The sequence below is a fragment of the Arachis ipaensis genome, chromosome B09 (assembly GCF_000816755.2).
Source record: "Arachis ipaensis cultivar K30076 chromosome B09, Araip1.1, whole genome shotgun sequence".
Classification (NCBI taxonomy): Eukaryota; Viridiplantae; Streptophyta; class Magnoliopsida; order Fabales; family Fabaceae; genus Arachis; species Arachis ipaensis.
This window is the reverse complement of record NC_029793.2, coordinates 9,953,473-9,968,297: the sequence shown is the minus strand read 5'-3', so window position 1 is coordinate 9,968,297 and position 14,825 is coordinate 9,953,473. Positions and strand designations below refer to the sequence as shown.

Here is a 14,825-nt window from a genome sequence, read left to right as displayed (position 1 = left end):
AAAGCTTTCTTGTGATGGATTGAAATTTCATGGTTTGTTTTACCAACTCCTTGCATAGTACATATTGGTAGTAACCTTTAGGATAGTTGCATGCATTTTAGGTAGTACATAGAATAAATCATTTTTCCTTTCATCTGTCTCCTTTGAGTGTGTTTAGCATGAGGACATGCTAGTGTTTAAGTATGGGGGAATTGATGAATCCATATTTGATGATGATTTTTGGTTGAAATTAGATGGATTTCATCATATAAACTTGCACTTATTCCCTTAAATAGCATGCTTTTGAACTTTCCTCCTAATTTGTGCTTGATTATGAAAACATGCTCTTTTGTGCCTAATTTGATTAATTTTATCTCATTTGCCTTCCATTTGATGCCTTTATATTGTTTGTGAGTGATTTCAGATGTATAAGGTAGGAATGGCTTGGAGAGAATGGAAGAGGAGCATGCAAAGTGGAGGAAGCATGAAGAATCAAAGGAGAAGAGCACAGCGATGTGTGCGTGTGCACAGACCTGCAAGCGTACGCACAACCATCAGAGCAGAGCCATGCGTGCGTGTGAGCCGCATCGTGCACGTTGCGCATCCATTCAAGCATCGCCTAGTGTGCGTGCGCACAACCTCTTGTGCGTACGCACAGGTGTCCGCACATGCCTTCATTAAAACTGCATGTGACTCACGATTTTGGTGTATTGGAGGCCCTTTTCTGAAGCCATTTAGCTCATAATGAAGGGAAAATGAAGATCATAGCATAACATAACATTAGGGGTAGCTTAGGAGTAGTAGTAGGAAGCTTTAGTATAGTTTTTTTCTTTAAGTTTTTCATCATCAAGTTTTTTATTAGGATTTATACTAGGGTTTTTACATTCAAGTGCCATTTCCATTTTTTATCTTGGATTTTGCTAACTTCCATTGTAAGTATCTCTTTGTTACTACTCTTTATAGCTACATTGTTCTTACTCTTTCTTATATTTCAAGTTATAGTTCAATTTTACTTTTCTTTTACAATTTCAATTTCTTGTTGATGAATTTGATGATTGATGATTGTTATATGCTTTCTTGAGTTGTTATTATTGATTGAGATCATTTGTTGCTTTTAGTTTCAAGCATTTTCTCATTTTTTCCATGTTTAGTATTTTTGCCCACCAAGTGTTCGACAAAATGTCAATTATGATTTTGGGTTAGTTTTCTATCTCTTGGCTTGGGAAAAGTGAGCAATGGGGTTTCTAGAGTTGAAATGTTCAACATTTAGTGTCAATTCTTGGATTGTTAATTGTTCTTGTTCCCACTAACGCAATTAGCAAGCAATTTAGGATTTGTGGGTTAAGAACACTTATGCTCATTTAACTTACTCTCCGATGTGAGGGTTAATCGAGTGAGATTAATCCATTCTAATTGTCATAGTTGTGGTTCCAACAAGGAAAGGACCCTTAGCTCATTCCAAGCCAAGATACCTTTTATGCTTTAAATCTTTCATACACATTTACATTAATCCCTTTTATACCTTACTTGTCTATATTGCATAGTTAATTCGTTAATTCCTTTATTAGTTCATTTATCACAATTTTTCATGTTCTTTTATTGCTTTATATGTTTATCCCTTCATTGAAAATCCCATGAGCATCACAACTGGAATTGTACACTCATTGGTCTCAAGTGTCCTTGGGAGACGACCCGGGAACTAAACACTCCCAGAATTGAATTGGTTTTTAATAGTGACATCTCTTTGAATTCAAACTTTGATTGTGAGTCGATTGTGGGTTAGGACTATACTTGCAATGCCAATTCTATTTTGAGAAAAATTTTCAACCCGCTTTGGGCTCATCATCAACGCCTATCGAGGAGCCTCTCGACCTGCATCTGAAAAACAACAATATTGTACGAAATGAGAGCCGGGGTTCTCAGCATGGTAAATGTATCACACACATAAGAGATAAGGTTCTGGGAATGCCAGAGGTAATCCTAGAACGCCGACACTCATATTATAAAGCTTAAAGTACTAAAACAAAAACCATAAATGGGTGGCCTTCTAAGAATATCCAAGCCTAGCTTAAATTTAACCTTAACGCTAACCTTTCCACCTTTCATCCGTTCTTCCATCTCCGGTGAGTTTGCATAGACAGACAAACAAACAAAGGCAAACATAGTAGAGTACATGTAATACAGTTAGCAAGTATAACAGTTAACATACTATAAACAACTTGGCATTCCCAATTAATGCATACCAAACAAAGCAAACAACATGCACATGATGTATGCCTGTCCTATGGCTGATGAGGCTCATCTGTCGGTTATCAAGCCAACCCGACAAGTCCGGCTGCTAAACCCTGGACTGTCCCTCCGTCGCGCATCCCATGAGTCTATGCATAGCTTTTTCTCTTTATTCATAATTCATACATATATAAAACTTTACTCAATGGGGGTCAACATTCCCAGGAATTTGTAAGTGTCCGGTCACATCTTACAACGTTAGCTCAACAGAGTATCGAGTCTCAACCTGGAACACATGGTGGCAAGCCACGGTACTTTACCCAGGAAAACTCGTATCTCAGATAATTGAGTGCATAAGCCAAGTAATATTCATAATCATTTGTAAACATAGCATATTCATATCATTAAAGTCATACTACCATTTGCACTCCAAATGTTCATATTTCCATTTATAATTCATCAATTTCAACCCTTACTTCAACCCCAAGTTACCTCCATTTCTTAGCTTCATCTTATTACTAGACTTACTACCATTATCTAGGCTTAAAAGAATGAAAATAGAGGTTCAAAGGTTGAAATTTGAACTTTAAAACACAAAAATCCGTTCATGCTGAAACAGGGGCCACGCGTGGGCATGCATGTTGGACAATTTCGCGTACGTAGCCCCCTCCTCGCATATGCATGTGCACTAGGCAGAAGCGCACGACCGCATATGAGGAAGTACGCGTACGCAAACACCACAGGTCACGCGTACGCGTGGGCTGGCATTTTGGCCCATTTCGCGTACACATAGCCTTGTCCGCATACGCATATACCCGAGGCAGAAGCGACCCTTCGCAAATGAAGGGTATGCGTACGCATGCAAGGGGGTTTTTGTAAAAATTTGGCTAAGTCTAAAAATCTGCAGAATCTAGTTTTGAATTCCAAACTTCCGACGTGCATAACTTTTTGTTTTAAATCATTTTTTCATTTGTTTTTCGAACGGCGTAAATTTCACGGACGTAATTTTCTTATGAAACAAATTTGAAATCATTTGGGGGTCTGGAAGCCAAGTTATGACTCGCTGAAGTTCAGCCAAAAATCAACTTTATACAAAACCTCAAAACCTCAATTTTCTTTAAAACCCAACTTAAACTCAACGTACATACACCAAAATCATCAACACAACAACCTTCATAGCCTACCATTCCTCAACCTTAACAATTCCATGCATCAATTTTCCAAATACATCAAAAAAATTATCATTCACTAAATCAATATATCCATACATTCATATCATTATATCAATCATTATCAACTCACCACTTAACATTCTATCATCATAAATAGCAATCAATATCAAGGGTGCTAATCATTAAACATACTCATACGTTCTAACCAATCCTATGGTCATCTAGCCTAAGTTTTCACATAACATTATATATTAAAATACGAGAAACCTAAACCATCCTTGGCTGATTTTAACGTATTACCCAAGGCAAATCACCAAAGCCAAACATAGCCCCACAAGTCCAAAATCACCAAAGCATTGATACTAATCCTCCACCAAGCCTTCCAATGCCAAAAATTAAGTTCCAATATATGTATATACACCTAAATTCTCATTTTTCACATATCCATATACAAAATTCAATACCCACACACTAAATCAATGAATTCACTAGGGTTAATGATCCACGGACCAAACGAACCAAACCCAACAAGTTTCACAAGCTAAATCGAACCTAGAGTACCGAATTCAACAAAATCTCAATATAGATACTCATAAATTTCAAAATTCAAGGGATAGAGAAACTGGAGTGAGAGTGACGCTTACCTATGAAATTGTTCCGATAGATTCGTAGAGCTTGACGCGGTGATCGCGTGGCCACAAACGGTGTGGTTGTAAGGTCCCACATCGGTTGGGGAGGGGAACGAAGCATGCCTTATAAGGGTGTGGATACCTCTCCCTAGCATGACGCATTTTGACGAGTGAGTGTTGGGGACTTCGGCTATCATCCCTATCATCAAAGGCAAAATCGTGAGGCCTTGTGTGCCAAAGCGGACAATATCGTGCTAGCGGGTGGTCTGGGCTGTTACAGATGGTATCAGAGCCGAAGCCCGGATCGATGTGCCAGCGAGGGTGCTGGGCTCCCTTAGGGGGTGGATTGTAAGGTCCCACATCGGTTGGGGAGGGGAACGAAGCATGCTTTATAAGGGTGTGGATACCTCTTCCTAGCATGACGCGTTTTGACGAGTGAGTGTAAGGGGCTTCGGCTATCATCCCTATCATCAAAGGCAAAACCGTGAGGCCTTGTATGCCAAAGTAGACAATATCGTGCTAGTGGGTGGTCTGCACTGTTACAGTGGTAATCGGAGCTCGGAGTGAGAAGTTGTGGTGGTTTGATTGAGGTGCTAGGGTTTTGTCTTTCCCCCCTTACCATGAGTATTGCTTCAGTGTTTATGCTGAATGAGGGGAAGAAGAATGCTTCTTCTTAAGTTATTTTGTGCTGACTTGTTGGGCTTGGGCCCATTTTGGGTCCGGTTCGACTGGTTCGGCCCGTTCGGCTCAATCTTGGGCCAAATTCTTTGAAATTGGTGTCAATATTCTCATTTTAATTAGTTATATCCTATTTTAATATAAAATTCACATTTCTAATTTTCTTTATAAAAATTTAATTTATTGATTAATTATCTGCTAATTTTACGGGATTTACATCCTACCTACCTAATTAAGAATTTTGCCGTCAAAATTCAATACCCAATAACCACCTATCAGGATTTAAACAAAGTTTTTCAGGAGTTTAGAAAAAACCAGAATAATGGTTAATAGTGTAGAAATAGTGAATTTTACTCAAAGTAGTAGTTTCGGAGGATTACAGGCTTGGATGGAAGGTCAAATAGTGAAAAACAAAGTTTTTGAAAAAATAGGGTAGTGTGCGTACGCATACATGTGTGGGTGCGCACACTCCACTCAATCTTTTAAAAGTGTGCGTACGCACAAGGGTATACGTATGAACGCAACAACAAGTCTTTCCATGCGTGTGCGTACGCACCGTAACGTGCGTCACGCACGAACCGAAACTCACACTCTGCCCGGTGCAAGCGCACAGTAGTGTGCGTGCACACACACATCAGCATTTTCAAAAATTCTGCAACTTAACCAAATCAATTTTCTGGACTTGTTTTCCGACGTCTATAACTTTCTCTACAAAGTTTCATTTTTCTTAAATTTTATATCATTTTAAAGCTATTGAAAATATCTTTAATTTGAAATAGATTTTGTTCAAATTCAAAATTCGAAGCTCAAGTTATGAACCGCCGAAGTTCGTTAAAATTCTATTTTGACCAAAACTTAAAACTCAAGTTTTTCCCAACCTTTCCAAATTCAAAACCATTTCAAAACTTACCAAAACTACATTAAATTCACCCAATCATATCTCAACACTCCTAATTCATCCAATACTACTCCAACTCGTCATTTTATCCGTCTCAACAAAATAATTCATATTCAAAACAACTATAAACATAATTATCAACATGTATCATTAATCACTCAAAATTATTATTTCAATAACAATATCCTCATTCATATTACTAGTCATCAACCTCATAAATACCAACAAATATCAATCTCAACAACATAAACATTTCAATCCTATCCTACAGTTATCTAACCTAAGTTTTCACGACACATTATATTTTAGTTACGAGAGACCGAACCCATACATTGGCCGATCCCTCCTAATGCCCGAAACACCTCACAATTCAGCATTTTCCAAGTTTCCAAGACTCCAAAACCTCACCAAACAGCCCTCTAGCCACCAAAGTTCAATCTAAGCTCCACATTCTCAATTCTTGACTCCAACCAACAATAAATTTTTAATCTAACATCACAATTATTACCATACTCAATATAAAGTTCACTAATTCAACATTCCATAAAGGGTTTGAGGGTTCTTACCTGACCCACAGCTTAAGTGAGCTAAACTTGATGATACCTGCAAGCTAATTCGAACCTAAGCACCGAAATTACACAAAATTCAACATAATTATTCATAAAATTTTGAAATTTAGGGGATGAGCAGCTGGGAAAGAGAATGAGGCTTTCCTATGAAATTGTTCCAATCAATTCGTAGAGCTCAACGCGGTGGTCGTGTGGCCGCAAACAATACAGCGATCGGAGCTCTAGATTAAAAGTTAAGTGAATTTGAAATTGGATTAAGGGTTTGGTGTTTTTGGTTTCTCCTTCCACAAATTTCCCAAGTTCAGCGTGTGTTTTTCATGAAAGGGGGAAAGTGGCTGAAGCCATACCCTTTGTTAGGTGTTTAGGTTGGGCTTGGGCCCAATACGGGCCTGATTCGTCTAGTTCGGCCCGTTCTGCTTAATATTGGGCCAAATTCTTTAAAATTAGTGTCAAAATTCTTATTTTAATTAGATCTATCTCATTAAACTATAAAATTCATATTTTTAATTTCTTTTATAAAAATTAATTTATTGACTAATTATTCGTTAATTTTTCAAAGTTTACACTGATGATGAAATAAGGCAGATTGTTAGAGAGTTTTGGCACGAACAGATTGATGGTTCAGCCATATATATCCTATCTCAAAAAATAAAGCATTGTCAGTATAAGATTGTCAGATGGCAGCAAGAAAACAGATCTAATTTAAAGGTGGAGATTGATGTAATACAGTCTGAATTAGAGGAACTTCGTTTAGCAGGAATTCATGCAGGCGACATCGTTTCAGAACTAGAGGAAAAGCTTGAGAAAGCATTGCAGAGTGATGAATCTTATTGGAAAGATAAGTCTAGAATCAAATGGCTCAAATCTGGTGATCAAAATGCAGCTTTCTTCCATCAGAATTTAAAAATTGAACCCGAAGGAATAAAATTTGGCAACTAAGTGGCAGTGATAGTAAAGTGACTACTTCAAATGCTGGTATTGCTTCTGTCACTGAATCTTATTTCAAGGACATCTTCTCCTCCACTTGTCATGAGAATCCTGAACCTTTGTTTACTAATTTTGAAGCTAAGGTTACAGATCACATGAATCGTAGGCTTCAAAGACCAGTGAGTATGGAAGAAATGAAATGTGCAACATTTAGCATTCATCCTCAAAGTGCTCCAGGAGATGATGGCATGACAGCAAAGTTCTTTTAAGAGTTTTGGAACATCCTTAGTGGTGATGTGTTTCTAGCCGTTAAGAGCTCTTTTCAGGGGGTAGAATTTTGAAGGGTTTCAATAACACTCAAATATGTCTTATTCCCAAGATTTCTGATGCAAAAGATATGACTCAAGTAAGACCAATAAGCATATCTTCAGTCTTTTATAAGATTATCTCTAAAGTACTTGTGCATAGACCTCATAGTATGATGAATAGACTAATTAGCCCTACGCATAATGCTTTTATTAAAGGCAGATTAATCTCTGATAATATTCTAATTGCTCATGAGTGTATGCATTACTTGAAGAACAAAAAAAGAGGACTCGAAAATGAAATGTCGCTAAAATTAGATATTAGTAAGGCATATGATAAGGTGGAATGACACTTTCTTTAGTTTATATTGGAGAAGTTTAGTTTCGACTCTCGGTGGATTATGTGGATTCGAGAATTAGTGACAACTGTTTCTTATTCTATTATTGTGGAAGGACAACCCTATGGTTTTTTTCAAACCAAATAGAGGTATCTGACAAGGAGATCCTCTATCTCCCTACCTTTTTCTTTTCTGTGTAGAAGGACTCTCCTTTTTGCTACACAAAGCAGAACAAAACAGACTAATTCAGAGTCTTTAGATACATAGGCGATGCCTCAAGATCAACCACCACCTCTTTGCTGATGATTCTGTCTTATTCTGTAAGGCTAATCCTGAGGCATGTTCAAACATCCTGCTTTATTGAATTCTTATGAAAGCATCAGTGGTCAGAGGGTGAATCTTAATAAATTTGCTGTATTCTTTAGCCACAACACTTCCTCCACTACTTGTACACTACTGGCTAACTCTATGAATATTAATCATATTGGGGCCCAGGATAGATACCTTGGTTTGTCTTCTACAGTCTCTAAATTGAAAAAGGCTTCTTTTAGTATGATTAAAGAGAAGGTTCAGAAAAGAATCTAAGGGTGGAAGCATAATCTTCTATCGTCGGGTGGTAGACAGGTATTGCTTAAGGCAGTGGGAGAAGCTACTCCTATTTATACATTGTCTTGCTTCAAGTTGCCTGATGGTTTAATTTTGGAAATTCACTTTCTATTTTCTCAGTTTTGATGGGGATAAAACGGTTTTAAAAGGCGGATGACTTGGATTAGCTGGGGCACTATGACTCGCCCACAAAGAGAAGGAGACCTTGGATTTAAAGATCTCATAATTCAGAATATGGCGCTTTTAGGCAAATAGTTTTGGCGACTTGTAACACAACTTATTTCTCTATTATCCAAAATTCTAAGAGGTAAATACTTTAGCAATGGTAATGTTATAACCGCAGAAATTGGAGTCTTACTTTCTTGGGGATGGAGGAGCATACCAGAAGGCCCGAAAGATTGTTGAAAAAAAAGTCTTAACTGGGTTGTGGGTACTGGAGAGAATATTCGAACCTTTGAGGATCCTTGGTTGCCTCCTCCATATTCTTTAATGATTTCTGACATGCCAAACATACATGTTATTTCCGAGTTGGTTCCAAGAGTTAAAGACTTAATTACTGAAAATAGGAATTGGAATCAGAATCTCATTCAAGAATTATTTTTCCAAGACGTTGCAGACAGGATTTTGTCAGTTAAAATTCAGTAGAGTAAGGACAAATTGCAATAGAATTTGAACAAATCCAAGCAATATGATATAACTTCAACTTACAGAATTGGCTATTTATTTCACCATCCACCTCTGAAACTTTGGCCTAATTATATACAACCAAAAAAGTCGTGGATTGATCAATGGAAGTTGAACTTGCCTCACAAAATTAAGCTATTTATCTGGAAAGCTCTCCATGGTCGGCTTTCGGTGCTTGCTCAGATTCACTGCCGCATCCTATCTATATTGCCAATATGGCACTGCTGTCATGAAGCAATAGAAACAATCACTCATTGTTTGATCGATTGCTCTAGAATTAAAGAAGTATGGTCTCAGAGTCTTAACAATTTTTGGACATGGTGAGCTGCATCAACAGAGAAGCTTAACCTGTTGAAAAATGCTGACCGTAATCCTCAATTGCTTGCCATTATTTGCTAGAACTGTTGCAAAGCTTGCAACCAGTTACTTTTTGAAGGTTCTATTTCAATACTGTCTACCATTCTAGCAAGTTCTATCAAGTTGCTCTGTGAAATCCAAAGAACTCATTTAAATCGTCGTCTCCATGAGACAAACTCTTAGTTTTATTCAATTTGACTTATTATTATTTTTTCTTCTTTAAAAATTTTCTTCGTTTTTTGATTATGCACTATTAGATGAATATCTTTAGTGTATTATTTTAAAAAATTTCCACCTTTTTTACATTGAATTTGGAATTAGAGATTAGGTTGCTCTCTGTGGGTTTCACTCTCACTCTCTCTCTCTCTCTCTCTCTCTCTCGCGGCTGCTAGGGTTTTTCAGTTTCACTCTTCTTCTTCTTCTTCTTCTTCTTCTTCTTTCTCTCTCTTCGATCTCTATTCCGTTCTCGATGGACTCCAAAAATCTCTAATTTCAGACCCTAAGAAGAGAGCTTTCTGGTTTCTGTTTCGTGTGAGGGGGGTTTCTTCTTCTCTGTCGGTCACAGTTTTCCACAAATGGCGACGGCCAACCCTTTCGATTTGTTAGGTGACGACGCCGAGGACCCCTCGCAGCAACTCGCCGCCGCGGAAGCTATGGCTGCTGCGGTGGCTCCACCCAAGAAGGGTTCAGCTTCGGCGGCGGCTCAGCAGCAGAAGCCGCCAGCTCAGTTGCCTTCTAAGCCTGTTCCTCCTTCTCAGGCTGGTGAGCATTCCTTTTTCTGATTGATTTATTCGTTTATCATTTCTTCATTTCCCTTTTTGTGTTGTTTGATTTTTGGGTTTTTTTATTTTAATTTTGTTTTTTTGTTGAAAAGTTTGTTTTTTTTTTGGGTATTGAAAATATGCTGGCTTTTATTGATGGGTTTCAATAGTGAACTGAGATTTATCTGCTGGGTGTTTTTGTTCCTGTACTATATATTGTCTTTGCTGGGCACATGCTTGCTTTTTAGGTTTTGCTTGATCCTGCAGTATGAGACACATGATGAGTCTTGGTGTTTTTATGTTGTCGGTTTTTTCAAATTATATTGTTTGTTGCTGTCTTAGTCTACATAAATGTTCACGTGTACATGAGATTTAAACACGTCATCATTTCTTTTTCAGCTGCATTTATTAATTTGTTTATTTTTGTTGTTGTAAATGGAGTATTAATGTATCATAGGGGATCTGATAGCATGCTTTTTTTCTGCATTTGCATAAGCTCATACGGTTGAACATACTCTCACTGTGTTCTGGATGTTTGCATAAGCTCATAAATTTCTGCGGAATTTGACTCCTTTATGTAGGGAATACTAGTAAAATTTCTAATTGAAATTAATTTATAGGGATACATTTAAATGTTAACCTGTAAAGTTCTTGCATTATTTGTTGTGTAAAGCATTGAATGTTCGCCGGTTGGTGTGTATATACTATTTTTTGGTGTTAAGATAATATTGAATATGTTTTCTGCTGTACTAGTTCCTGAATGGTTGATTGCATTGATAATGTTGGTTGAATTCATTTCTTGTCTTCATTTACCTTCGTTGTCTCTTTTATAGTGAGGGATGCAAAAAATGAATCATCACGTGGTGGTCGTGGTGGTGGAGGTGGAAGAGGAGCAGGTGGACGAGGATATGGACGTGGTCGTGGGGGCCCTGGATTTAACCGTGACTCTCCAAGCGATGATACCTCATTCCCTGCTGCTGGAGGCCCTGCAAACCAAGTTGCCTTTGAAGGAGATGATGGGAGGCCTTCAGAAAGGCGTGGCTATGGCGTTGGGAGGCCTTATCGTGTTGGTGGTCGTCGTGGAGGTTTCAGCAATGGCGAAGCTGGCGAAGAAGGGCGTCCACGGAGACTTGAACGCCGCAGTGGGACAGGCCGCGGGTGAACATCATTACTTACTAGTGGTTTCTTTCTTCATGTAGTTTTTCTATCAATTATCAACATTGATATCATTTGTTCTATTTGCAGCAATGAACTTAAACGTGAAGGCTCTGGGCGTGGTAACTGGGGAACCCCTGCTGATGAAATTGCTCCGTAAGCAATTATGTTTTACATAATATATATTACAAATATACTCGCTGCATGGTTTTAGTCTTTTAGAGTTTTTTTCTTTTTTTTTTGCTTTCGACAGGTCCTTTTTACTTACATTTTCTACTTGTATGAAATTTGTGTAGGGTGACTGAGGAGGGAGTGAATGAAACTGAAAAGATTGTGGGTGAGGAGAACCCTGCTGGCGAGGGAGCTGCAGAAGATGCAAACAAGGACAATCCTGCCAATGAAGCTGTAGAAAAGGAGCCGGAGGAGAAGGTGAGTGTTCGGCTCAATTAAAGCTTTTTCACTAAATATTGCCTTTTCTTGTATATCTTCTGACATTTCTACGCCTTTGGATCATGAGAAAGAAAATGATTGGTTGCATTTTTTGTTCTTGCTGTCTTAACACATGGTTGCTTCTTTTAGTGGGTTTTTCAAAGTTTACTATTATCAGCTGTTATTTGTTCATTACCAAATAATGTTATACTTTGATAGGAGATGACATTGGAGGAATATGAGAAGGTGCTGGAAGAGAAACGGAAGGCATTACAAGCGCTCAAAACTGAGGAGAGAAAGGTGGATATTAAGGAATTTGAATCCATGCAGCCACTGTCAAGCAAGAAAGACAACCATGACATCTTCATTAAGTTGGTGAGATTTTATCTTTAGTTTTGTTTTTTTTATAGCTGTTTCTTGTTGTTCTAATTTCTATGGACCCATTGTTGATCTATGTAAAGCAAACAGAGGGAATAAGTTCAATCTACTTGGTTGAAGTCTTTGTTGTTACTGCTGTATGATATTTTTTATCTCAAAAACAATTATTGATGTCTTAATTATCTTTTCAGGGATCGGACAAGGATAAGCGCAAAGATGCTTTGGAGAAGGAGGAGAAATCCAAGAAGGTCTGTCTTTTTTAGCACTCTAGCTTTTAATTTTAGCTCCATGAAGGATTATTTGGCTATCAGCCATCAAATCTATCTGCCTCGAATACTTGGTTTAAATGATAATTTAGTTGCTTATTTAACTTATGGTGCATCCTTATGCACTTGCTTTTTTTTTTTTAACCATAACCTTGATTTTACTGGTTCAATTTTATCTTTTAAAATAAACACCGAGTTTTGTAGTAATAGTGAACTCCTATCCTCAAATAAATATGGAAACCATTGCTTAGATCCAGGTTACTCGATATTTTAAATAAAAGGGTTGAGTATTACATTTTTTGAACACACGATCTTTTTACTTTATTTCTTTTAGTTCATTGTAAAGTTGGTTATTTTGTGACTACTTGTCAGTTGTCATGTTCTTGTTTGTGGATTTGCCTGTACATTGTTGATGCTGATATTGACTCCCTTTGCAAGACCAGGAGATGTTATGCATCTGGCATTTGATTTATTCTTTGTTTTGTGGTTTTTCTTTTTGAGATCTAAATGAGGCTGTTGTTGTGTCCCCATGTATGTATTCTTGCTCCTTGTCCTTTTCAACTCAACTTTATTGTCACCATTGCATGGTTGTATTGTTCTTGATGGGTAATTTCGGTTTGTGTTCCTTCTTGAAGGATCTCTCTGATTCAAGCGTCAATATACCCTGATAATATTTTTCTATGGATTTTAATTGGCACTGTCAATGTTTTTTGTTTTTGGTATTTTCTTCTACGGGCTAATTTTGGATTTCTGGGTAAATTTAGTCTGTCAGCATCAATGAGTTTCTGAAGCCTGCCGAAGGAGAAAGGTACTACAACCCAGGCGGACGTGCCAGACGTGGCCAAGGTTCTAGAGGTTATGGTGGAAATGCTGGCAGCAACACCCAAGCCCCGTCGATTGCAGATCCTGGGCACTTCCCAACCTTGGGTGGCAAGTGAGGTTTCCATTCCAAGAACCCTTCCAAAAATTTCCCTGTCTGTCCTCTCTTCTTTACAATTTTGGGGTTCTATGATTTTAAGCTTAAACAGGAAAAACAAACATTGGATTTCTTCCTGAATTAGAAGAACAAGGGTTATTCAACTTTTATTATGACTCTTTACAATGTAAATTTAGGTTGTTCCCTTAATCGCATGTAGCCGTTTCCTCTGTCATGTCTTTTTTGTTTTTTACTGTGGTTGACATTTGGGGGGTTATTATGGTGGCGGATAAAATCAAATGTTGTTGAGTTTCCTTATTTATTTATAGATTGAATCCTCAGTTTTGCTTCAAATATGCCCGTTTGGCATCGCATTAAAATGCAACTTTGTATTTTTATTTTTCTAAATAACTAAAATATTAGAAAAAATAGAAACGTGAGCCTAATATTAATGCTGCACTCATGAAGTAGTTTGGTTTTGTGCATCTTCTACAGTAGTTTTGCAGTAGGCATTAAGATCTGAAAATCGAAAGCTTTTACTTGATATCTTTCTAATGGAATTTCGTCATTAGGAATTAAAATGATTAATTGTTTTCGCTGTGCAGGTTGATTTCTACGTTAATTAGGTTGATTTCTTCATAATTTAATGTATTATAGTTTATACAGATCAATTGCTTAAATCAAGTCGGACAGTTTTATGCTCACCAAAATTATAAAGTAGGAAACATTTCAAGTGCACGGGAAGTACTGGTGTACCAGTTGTTTTAACCGTTGATTTCAATTAATATATATTATATATATTTTTTATAATTCAGATCAACGGTTAAAACAATTGGAGCAGTACCAGTTGTTTTAACCGTTGATTTCAATTAATATATATTATATATATTTTTTATAATTCAGATCAACGGTTAAAACAATTGGAGCACCGGTACTCCCGATGCACCTGAAATGTTTCCTATAAAGTATATTGCAATCTTGTGTCAAACTCAAACTAGGAGCCCATTTATAACTATAAAAGTGATAGGTCAAGTCGATTGTTCTGAGTTGCTTTTATAATATCATCAGGTTGTCTATTATCATCAGGTTGTCTATTACCATAACGCATTAAAAAAAAGAAAATACCATGTCCTTTTTTTCCACATATCATATTTGCGATGATTGTAATCCAGTCTATTTTATTTTCTCTCTATTGCATCTTGTAAAATAGTAACTCAAACCTTTATATAGAGGCTTTAACTACGTTGAATCATCATACGTTTATTAATAAAACGTTTAGAAATAGAACTTCATTTTAAGTTAGTTGTGCCATGGGGCATGAAGTTCAATATCGGCCTTGTATGAACAGGTTCTTTTTTTGCTATAAGCCAATACCGTCAATATTGAATTGATTAATCAAAATCCAAAACAAGTTCGAATATAAATGCTTATAGAGAGCATTTGCTTTTCAAATCGACATGATGAGCTACGAAACTAACGCTTTTGCAGTCGGCGTTCAACTTTTCGTACTTTTCTAATACTTTTAACAAGGAATGAAGAAGAAAACTTT

At 37.2% G+C, this 14,825-nt stretch overlaps 1 protein-coding gene across 1 annotated transcript; it reads left to right on the top strand.

Moving 5' to 3' along the window:
- On the top strand, positions 9,704-13,630 carry LOC107617941 (RGG repeats nuclear RNA binding protein A). Its single transcript, XM_016319834.2, has 7 exons — positions 9,704-10,133; positions 10,966-11,290; positions 11,378-11,443; positions 11,584-11,716; positions 11,936-12,091; positions 12,286-12,342; positions 13,125-13,630. Exons 1-7 carry the CDS (start codon positions 9,947-9,949, stop codon positions 13,296-13,298), a joined length of 1,098 nt encoding a protein of 365 aa, XP_016175320.1. The 5' UTR covers positions 9,704-9,946; the 3' UTR covers positions 13,299-13,630.

Excerpts from the sequence above, each read along its gene's own strand:
- LOC107617941 (XM_016319834.2), top strand. The coding sequence starts at position 9,947 with ATGGCGACGGCCAACCCTTTCGATTTGTTAGGTGACGACGCCGAGGAC. Across the intron at positions 10,134-10,965 it reads TGTTCCTCCTTCTCAGGCTG|TGAGGGATGCAAAAAATGAA; the intron begins GTGAGCATTCCT and ends TCTCTTTTATAG. Across the intron at positions 12,092-12,285 it reads ATGACATCTTCATTAAGTTG|GGATCGGACAAGGATAAGCG; the intron begins GTGAGATTTTAT and ends TTATCTTTTCAG.